Source organism: Camellia sinensis, chromosome 12 (genome assembly GCF_055761805.1).
Source record: "Camellia sinensis isolate YWXY chromosome 12, ASM5576180v1, whole genome shotgun sequence".
Lineage (NCBI taxonomy): Eukaryota > Viridiplantae > Streptophyta > Magnoliopsida > Ericales > Theaceae > Camellia > Camellia sinensis.
Window position 1 is genome coordinate 36,207,560 of NC_138972.1, and position 10,732 is coordinate 36,218,291.

General features: G+C 34.9%; 1 protein-coding gene across 1 annotated transcript; it reads right to left on the reverse strand.

Moving 5' to 3' along the window:
- Positions 1-289: 289 nt before the first annotated feature.
- On the reverse strand, positions 290-1,024 carry LOC114298788 (uncharacterized). Its single transcript, XM_028243412.2, has one exon. The coding sequence runs from the start codon at positions 1,022-1,024 to the stop codon at positions 290-292; it is 735 nt and encodes a 244-aa protein (XP_028099213.2).
- Between the last annotated feature and the right edge of the window lie 9,708 nt (positions 1,025-10,732).

Genomic DNA, 10,732 nt, shown 5'->3' on the forward strand with positions numbered 1-10,732 from the left:
AATATTTGGTACATACAACACATCTTTGAGAGTGAGTTCTTTGCTTGACGTCATCTTTGGCACCACGTTCCTTTGTCCTTCAACTTTGGAAGTCGAAGAATTTCCCATGTAGAGTTGTTCTCCAACTTCTGCTGCATGATATGATGAGAACATTTCCTATGTCCACCCACCATGCTTTGCGATTGTCCACCAAACTGACTTCATACACGACACCAGATACCTTTAGGTGCGAAACCATTGCACAGAGACTTTCTTCTTCTGTTAAGTTGGCTTGTGCGGGTTTTTTCTTTTAGTTCCCCTGAGTCCTCCTCTTGCAACAATCCTTGGCACGATGTCCCATTTTGTCACACAAAAAACACTTGCCATTAAAATTCTGACTATCTCCACTTTTAACACCTTGCCAGGAGCACCTTCCGGGATGCTTCATTTTCTTATTGTTGAACTTTGGCTTATGTTCCACAATGTTTGCCTTGGATTCCATGAAATGCTGTCCATTTTTCTTTTCAGAACCACGATTATCCTCTTCAATCCACAAGCGAATAATTAAATCATCTAGTGACATCTCTTTGCATTTATGTTTTAAATAGTTTTTGAAATCCCCCCAAGTCAGTGGTAATTTTTCAATTATCACCGCCACTTGAAAAGATTCTCTTAGAGACATTCCTTCTGCATGAATTTCATGTAGGATAACTTGAAGTTCTTGGACTTGATTGATCATTGTTTTGGAATCTGCCATCTTAAAATCAAGGAAGCAACTGACAATAAATTTCTTTGTTCTGACACCTTCTATTTTATATTTGTGATCAAGCGAATCCCATAATACGTTTGCAGTCTTGATTGGACTATACACATTGTATAATGTGTTATCCAACCCATTGAGAATATAGTTCCTGCAGAGAAAATCTGTATGTTTCCACGCATCCACTGTTGCAACAACTTGTACATCACTTTCATTCTCACTAAGAGATGGAGCATTTTCTCTCAAAAACCTTGCCAAATTCAAGGTGGTTAGATAAAATAACATTTTCTATTGCCCACGTTTAAAATCTGTCCCACTAAATTTTTCAAGTTTTTTCCCATGATTGATAGGAACATGACCATGTCCAACAACTGTCAAAATGGAAGCAATCGATGTAGACACAACAGGTAGGGGCAGTATTTTTTGATGTAACATTACTTTTTGTAGCCATTTTTTATTAACAATTTTTTTTCCCTTTTTTATGTTAAACGGAAGATTCCCCTATATATAACTATAAAAATAAATTTATATATATATATATATATATATAGAGTAAACTTCACAATACCAGAATAATAAAACAATATAAAAATAAGTGTCCAAATAATCTAGTATACTACAAATTATTAGGACAACAAAACAGAGTTCTATTGCAAAGAGAATTTGGGTAAAGAATTTTTTTTTTTTTTCAAATTAAAAATGTCCACCAAACAATAACCAAATACATTCAGTCAACAACCGCGTTCCCAAAAAATAGTATTCTGGAAAATTAACACTAGAACCAGAATACAAAAGAATAGAGTTTCACTAAAACACTATTACAGCTAAAACAATATTGAAAGGTCACACGTATAACAATTATCCTGACAGAGTCCCACAACAATGCGATAAAGAATTTTTTAAAAAAAAAAAATAGTACAGTACAAAAAAATCAAACCAAAGTTTTAATGTAAACGAAATCCAAGAGAAAAAAAAAATAGTAAACCAGAAACAAATATTGCAGGATTCTCTAAACCTAAAACCAAAATTTAATCAAAAAAGAGTTATACTCAAATACAAATTCGGGTAAATATTAGTAAACAAATGTGTAATAATAAACCAAACAGCATAAACCTAGAGTTTTATACATTGTGTATAAGAAAAAAAATTTACTAAACATTAATTTTAATAAAAAAAATAATATTATAATACGGAAACCAGTATATGAATTTCTGTCTTAAATTTCTTAATGATAATTTCGACAATAATTAATTAAAGAAAATAAAATAAATAGAGTAAACAACAAAATTAAACCTTACAGTACTTTTGTAGATAGTTTATGAACAAATTTGTGATTGAGACCAATGTTTGAACACTGTATCTTTAAGACAAAATTTCATCATCTCCAATGGTGCTTGAGAACAATAGACGTCCTGTCTCTAGGATACAACAATCACCACAAACGAAGAGAGGACACTCTTTGTTTATACAGCAAACTAAAATTATGTTTTGTACTCACAAAATTCAGACTCACACAAATGAAGAATACAAGAAGAATGCTTGAACTTGAGGAATTTTCGAATGAAAAAAATTGGAATGGGGGCTGCCTTTATATAGGCTTGTTGGTACCTGTTTAGCTTGAATAGAAAATGCACGAAGAAGGGACATGACCCTTCCTTTAAAATAAAGAGAAACCATGAAAAGATTGCACCCTTTCATTCAAATGGAGGGTTGCACCCTTTCATTCAAATGGAGTCTATTGCAATTCACCATTACCTTTATAAATTTTTCAATAATTTGATGATTTGGCTCATTCATTTTATAGAGCCCTTCGTGTATATGCAGTGTTTCGGGTCTCAAATCCAACTTGTTTATGTTAATTGATACCTGTTACCTTGTACTTGTATTGCTTTTCAGACTTTTGGAATTGATGGGTTTACATTTGACCTTTAGTTATTATAATTGGGACCTTTGTCTAGATGTTTAGAGCTTTGATTGATGTATTAACATGATGGTTAGGCAAGATTGGACAAAAAATTTCAAATTTGAATGTTTATTTTTGAGTAGCATTAACCTTTTTATTTTTTTTGAGTAGTATTACGTTGCAGAGTTTACTTTCGGGACTTCAATTTAAACACAAAATTAACCAAATCCTTACTCCGAAAGAGAGAAAGATACGTCTATTTGAAATTTATCCTATGAAATTGTTTGGATCAATCCGTACATGCAGAATCTTTATTCCACGCGAGCAGATTATCCAAGCTTGAGAGCAAAATTTGCCATCCAGCAAGATATTTTTTGGCCTTTTTCCTTTATATTTTGACTCTCTTTCCTTACTTTTTCACTCAATCTACATTTCTTTTTTCTCTCTAAAACCATAGTCGACCATTTATTTCATTTACCTGGAAGGAGATTTTCATAAAATTTCATTTATTAAAGTTGTAGAGCAAGACAAGAGCTACGTTCTCACCAAAGAAAATCAAAATTTGGGCAACTTTAAAATTTGAAGCTCTTTGTCAGTTTTGACGTACAGATTTTTTTGCTTTTGTTAAATATGAGCAACAATGTGAATGAATAGTGTTTTTTTATTATTTTTTTTATTTTTTAATAATGAAAATTGTGAAAGATTTCCCATGCCTTACATGAGAAGTGTGATTTGGTTTAAAGCTTGAATTTCTTTTCTATATATCATCTCAAAATTTCAATTTGGACAATCTACTTCCTTTCTATTTGTGCAAAGGTGAAATGCCATAATTTTTAGAAAAAACCCCTAATTGTATGAGTTCAAAAAATTGTAGAAAATAGTCCACAAAGAGAGTGGTGAGAGCTTCTCTCTTTAGGAGATTTTCGGCAGTGCTTTGATGACCACCTTTACCCTTTTAAAATGTACACTCTTAGAGTATATATCTACACTTCTAGAATGTAGATTTGGATTTTTTTATGTCTGGAATAGCGGTTTTGAGTATTTCTCCTATGATTTCGGCATAAATTTTTGGATATTCAACATCTATAATGGTTCCCTCTTCTTTAAACCTTCTTCTACATTATTATCTATTTTCTTCCTCTCTAACTCTAACTTCTGGTGATGTCCAAAGTACCGCGACAACGGCGGTGGAGTTGAGCACTGATGACGATGACGGCAATGGCAGGTGTTGACGCAGATCTTGATTGGTTTGATGCAAATCTAGCTTTGCAAATCACATCTATGAGATGAGAGGATTGGTGGTTTTTCCTAGATTGTAACTAATTTTTTTGACGGATTAGTTCTTTTATGTTGTTTGTAGTTTGTTATATGCTTGTTTGTTTGGCCCTTTAGAGTCTTGTTATTTTTTTTCCTTGTTGTATATTGTTTGTTTTATTTTAATATAACTACTTTTTTATGTTCTCAAAAAAAAAAATGTAAAAAATTAGAAATGACACTTTATAAGTGAAATTGAGAATCAACATTGTTAATTGAATATATTTTCAAAATGTGGAAATTGAAACATGAGAATGGAATTATGTTTTATTGAAAGCTTTGAAGGTATTGCATATATTATGGAAATTGAATTTGGAACTCACCATGGGTCCATTTTGATAATTTGAATTGTTCAATTTGTAAGGATCTCAATGTGTATCAATCAGGAAAAAAATTAGGTCAATTTGATAATTGTAACTTTTTCATATTTTATCGTATTTCGTTATGAAATAATTGACAATTATATTTTTGAACATAGACCATTTATTTTTTTATGAGACAACACGACAAAATAAAAAAGGTAAATTACGATGTAGTCTCTGTACTTTGTTTCTTATGTCATTTTGGTCCTTGTGATTTTAATTGGCTTGATTTTGACCTTAAATTTATGACTTTGTCTCAATTTGATCCAATTGATTATAACTTTTAACATTTTTTTTCATGAAAAATACATACATAAGAGGCATGTGTCATAATTTTAAGAGCAAAATTATAAACTTACTGAACTCAGTGAGTTAATCTCAACCAATTTAGTGATAATTTTTCGTCAAAAACACTACCAGCATTATCAATTGGATCAAATTGGCACAAAATCTAAAATTAAGGGTCAAATTTGATCTAATTGAAGTGTAGGAACTAAAATGACACAATGAATAAAATGTAAAGACCAGTAGTGTAATTTGCCCAAATAAAAATGTTACGATCATCAAAATAACTCCTTTTTTTTTAAGGAAAAATTATTGGAAAATCCTATTTGGGAGAGTTTTAGTCCAACAAGTCCTTGTTTTAAAATAATATACGTGGGCGTCCTCTTTTTTTGGTATTGTGTTTCGCAAGATCCCATTCATTTTGTGGGATGGATTTTCTAACTTTTGTGCCTTTTATTTTTAGTGAATGAAAACGTATATGGGAAGATTTGTTTGAATCCCATTGATTACATTGGTTTGGTGTAGATGTTATGGAAATATCATATATGGGTAGATTTTTAGGGATGCTAAGATTTGTCAGTATTTGAATATTTCATGGGGGGTGCGGGCAATGTTCAAGGGTTGCATTAGTATTGTATTAAGCAGTTTATTTGTGTTGTGTAGTCTGTGGTGCAACATTCTTTGAGTTCGTTGATGGTAATGTATTGATTAGTTGTTCGTTTTGTTTTTGTTTGTAGTTTGGGGGATTCAACGTTGGTATATGGTTTGTGATTATCATGTTGTGGCATCCATATTGTCACGACCCGAACCCGCCCCTATGGGTTAAGGCCATAACCGGCCAGTAATCACGAGATTACCTACAGCTTCAAACCAAATAAGACAAAACTTATCAGAGTAAAGGGGTCAAACGGAAACAAATTTAAAACTTTGTCCATAGAGCCATGCTTATATACACATCATAACATTCCATACATACATATGTTAATAACTCACAACAGAAAGTATAGTAACATAATATTCTATACAGATAGGATCATTCAAATCTAAGTTAGCCAAAACAAAGCTATATACAGACGTACACCAAATTCCCCGCCAACATGACAAAATAACATAGAATGGCAGAAGGGCGAAGACGTGTCTCGTGCGTGAGACGCAAGGGTTGACTTTTCAAAACCTTAGTTGCTCCAAACAGACTTCACTGGGGTTAGGTTTGGACTTCGCTTGGCTCACCTACAAACACATGAATGAGCGTGAGCAAAAGCCCAGTGAATAATATCAAATAAAGAATACACATTGGAACAATATACACCAAACGGCCCTGGGCCCAATTTATAGTTCTACTAATACATACATACATAGACATATGTAAGTTAAGTAACTGCAGTTCCAAACATATCATACGGCCGTGGGCCCAATTCATTAGTGTCAAACTGCTATTCGTGTCAAATTGTTATTCGTGTCAAGCTGGCCTTTGGCCTTTTCAAACTTCCATATCAAACTGTCCTTTAGGCCTTTCAAACTTTCATTTGAAACTGGCCTTTAGGCCTTTCAAACATTCATTCATGTCAAACTGGCCTCTGGCCCATTCATGTATGTCAAACTTTCATTTGTGTCAGAACGGCCTTTGGCCCAACCATTTATGTCAATCGGCCTTCGGCCCAATCATTCATGTCAATCGGCCGTCGGTCCAATCATTTATTCTTGTCAAAACGGCCTTCGGCCCATTCATTCATGTCAATCGGCCTTCGGCCCAATCATTTATTTTTGTCAAAACGACCTTCGGCCCATTCATTCATGTCAAAACGGCCTTCGGCCCATTCATCCATGTCAAAATGGCCTTTGGCCCATTCATCAATGTCAAAACGACCTTCGGCCTATTCATTCATTCTTATCAAAACGGTCTCTGGCCCATTCATTTATTCTTATCAAAACGGCCTCTGGCCCATTCATTTATTCTTACAACCATTGTCCACCAAACGAATCAATGAACTTATAAGACTTACATAGAAGTAAGTTTTTTGGACAACAACATAATTCAGATATCTTCGTTAAGATATTACTCACAGTGATTGGCTCGTGCATTTGCCCTAGAGCTTGACCCTACACATCATATAACATTTATGGGTCACAAACGATTCAATCCGTTCTTTAATTCACATATTCCTCTTTAAGCTTCATTCTTATCTCTTTAACTCTATTACAATGCTTAATGCATGCCTAAGGGTGCTTGCAAGTGAAAGAGAACGGAAAATGAAACACAGAACGATCACACAAAATTTTTAGAAACAGGGCCCCCGCTCGAGTGTGAACTTACCCGCTCGAGCAGACCCACGAGGTCTACAAAAGTACTGGTTATGTCATTTTTACGCTCGAGCGTAGAACTTGGACGCTCGAGTGGAAGCCATCTTACATAGCACCCTGCTTGAGCGTGGACTTCCCCGCTCGAGCGGATATCATGGTCTGCAGAAAATACTGGGAGCACGAAATTCACGCTCGAGCGACGGTTTCCCCGCTCGAGCGGACATCAAATTTCTGGGTTTTCCAAAATGTGTTCTTGAGCTCAAATTCGGCATTCCAACCACATTCCTTGCATATTATGGCTCCAATTTCACATATACTTGTTCTAACATGGTATAACCACCAAATTACAACACAATGAAGCTCAATTTCATTACTGAAACACATGCATGGCTCATTTTCCACCAAACTCAACAATTTCATGCATTCAACACTTACACCCTTGTAATTTGCACATGCATGTGGTATATTATTCTCATTCTCAACTTATATGATGAAGAGGTGGTCAAGAACATAATCTTCAACTAAAAACTCACATAGATCATACATTTGGTGCTCAAATACGCAAATTCAAGGCAACTACATACATGCATGCAACATTGACCTTCAATTCAACATGATCAACTCAATTTCATTTCAATTCTTGTTCTTGACCATTAATCAACTTTGAACACACAAGATTACACATTACACTCATGAATTCAAGAATCAATTGCTTACCTAGTGGCTCAATTTTTCCAATCAATAGCAAATTCTTGAATAATCTTCAAGATCACCAAGCTTTGAGCTAAATTGCACAATTCTCTCCCTTTCTCTCTCTCTGCAGCCGACTCTCCCTCCCTCTCTTGGAGCCAAAATCAGCCAAATGATAAGGAGGGATTTTGAGTGTATAGTGCCTTTTTACAACACTCTTCACTAATTTTATTATACTAATAATAACAATTGGGCACTAATTCATTAATTTAATCAACTTAATCTGGTCTGAATCAATTTTTCAATTAAACTTCACCGTAGGCTCTAAAAATTATGCCAATCACAATGGCGTAATCAATTTTGGGTTCTTTGGCTGATAAGGCTTTCAATTTAATTCCCAAAGCAGATAAGCAAACAGATATTCCTACGGTAAACAGATAGAAATTCAAAATCACACATTTTCACATAATGGCACACAAAATCATATTAAACATATAATCAAACTCATAATAAGGACCAATTAGCTAATTACGAAACAGGTTTATCACACATATCCTACAAACAACCGATTCGTTCGATACGTTTCGGTGGAAAGCATAGTAATAGTATACATATAATGCAGACTCGATGAACATGAGTTACATATTTAAGTTACATTTGTTTTTCTATTTCCGTGTAGGAATGAGGAATAGTATAATGTTATTGTGTTCATACGGGAATAACAATGGCAGATTGGCCACTCATGTGTGCGAACATTTCAATGGACTCACGCTTGATTTGGTTTCCATGATATACAAGATTCTCAGGTACAATAATTTCAAAATGGAAAACGATTCAAACTTTGAAAACATGTTATGTCTTGCCAGGTCATTTCGACAGGATCATATCGATGTCATTTTGGAAGTTCGGGGTGAAGCTCAAAGGGTTTGACAACTTGTTCATGAGCTTTTTTTTTTTGTTACCATATTATGTTACATATCATAACCGAACACATTTACAGGGGCAACCGTTACGGAAAGATGTGCTCTAACATTGCCAAATCATTTAGTAATTAGATAAAGGAAGCACGCCATTTATCAATCACCTGAATGGTTAACGCAATTAGGACATAGATTATAAATCAAATGTCTGACCGGAGGGGAGCGTCAAGTTCGTGGGCTGGTGTAATATGTCCAAAGATGGAGTACAAATTAGACAAGGCATATAAAAGGAGATCATGGATTGTCAGCCAGACTAACAATGATGTGTACAAAGTCCACTCACACCATTTCGTTTTGGTAGTCATTAGTGGGCGTATATGCTCATGTTTCCAATGGCAAATCAACCTTTGCGAACATGTAATGGTCGTTATCCCCAATAGTAGCAATGATTTGAATGCATTGGTTGAACCTTATTTCCACGTCTCCAACTACCAGTCAGTATACTCCCAAACCACATATCCAATAGCAATAGTTGAGAAACCACAGGCTAATCAGGAACATTATGGTATTCTACCTCTGGTTGTGCAGCGACCACCTGGCAGACCAAAGAAGAAGAGGATATCGTCAAAAGGTGAAGAAATGTAACAAATTCGGTGTGGGCGCCGTGGACGGATGGGGAACCATAATAGGAAAATATGTACCGAACCAATATAGTGCCATATGCTATGCGGGGGAAACATTCAATTGAAACCATTTCACTACATTTTCATTTTTTTTTTCGTCGTTCGCAATAATATGTGTCAGTTCGTTTTCAATTTGTCGTTTCAAAATAAATTTGGTTAGGTTGAGTCATGCTTGGTGTTATGTTTTAATGTTGGAATATTTTCTCTCATTTTGAAGCACTTTTATTCAATGTCAAAAGCGGCATTCCACCGATTTTAAACAAGCCCACTTGTTGTATGTCTACCAAGGTAATACCCACACTATGCTGATGGTAACAAACCAAGTGCTGCTCAAAATAATTTTGGATCATTCCATTCGCGATTGATGTTATGGTTAAATGTTAGGTCATGCTCTTCCATCTTGAGGACATTTTATTCGACAACCCATGAGCCATTCCACCAAAACAGGAATAACCCATCTATTGTATGAGACCCAAAGCGTAGTACCCACACAATGTCCAATGGTAAACAATCAATCCAGTGTCATACATTGTGCAAGTGAAATGATCAGTTCCAACCATTTCACAATACTCAAATGCTTTGTTCAATTTTTATCGTTCGCGTTCACACTTGCTATTACGTTACAATTTTGTCACATGCTCTCCGACATGAAGGAATTTTTATTCAATGCAACATGCGCCATTGTACCCAATGGAGAAATGCAACCCGCTGTATGTGATCCGAATGCAGCACCCATACAATGCACGTCTTATACGCATTTTGTGGTCTTGCCACAAGCATGCCCTATCGTCAACGAACACTTGCTTTGCATACACAATCTCACACCATCATCATTTCAATTCTATACTTTCATAATAGACAAATGTGTAACCAAGATCCCACAGCATTCGCAGTCCTGAATTTGGCTACATGTACACGTAGGCATTTTTTATGAGTTCACTACATGTGACACATCTAGTCCTAATCAACAACATATGTTCACAAAACGTTAACAACATACCCTACCATCAATGCATGTTTACATACCACAAACATGCCCCTGGAAGTCAGTAAAAAAACTCACTTCTCCCCATTACATATACAATAAATTACTATGTCGTTTGGGAGTCACACGGACTATTTCTGAACCCATAAGCAAACTGTTTGAAAACTTATTATCACAAACACCACATCATTTGATCATATACATGTCACACCAACAAACACAAACAAAGCTGATCACACACACACACACACAAAAACCAACTTCATTACTACACAAACATTGATATCCAACGACACACAATTAACAATATCAATCTCCAATGTTGCAACCATAAAACCTAGATGTATTGTGTTGGGGCAGACAAAAAAATATTGTCCTTCAATTTGACAAGCAAACGAATATATAATCCAAATTTATTTTACTGAACTGATTAACAATTCCCAATTAAAACAAAAATAATCACCCGGAAAAAAAAAATAATGATTGAACGACAGTCACACTATTCGCTTCCCACATATTTCAGTCCCTTATTGGGGTCATCCATAAATGT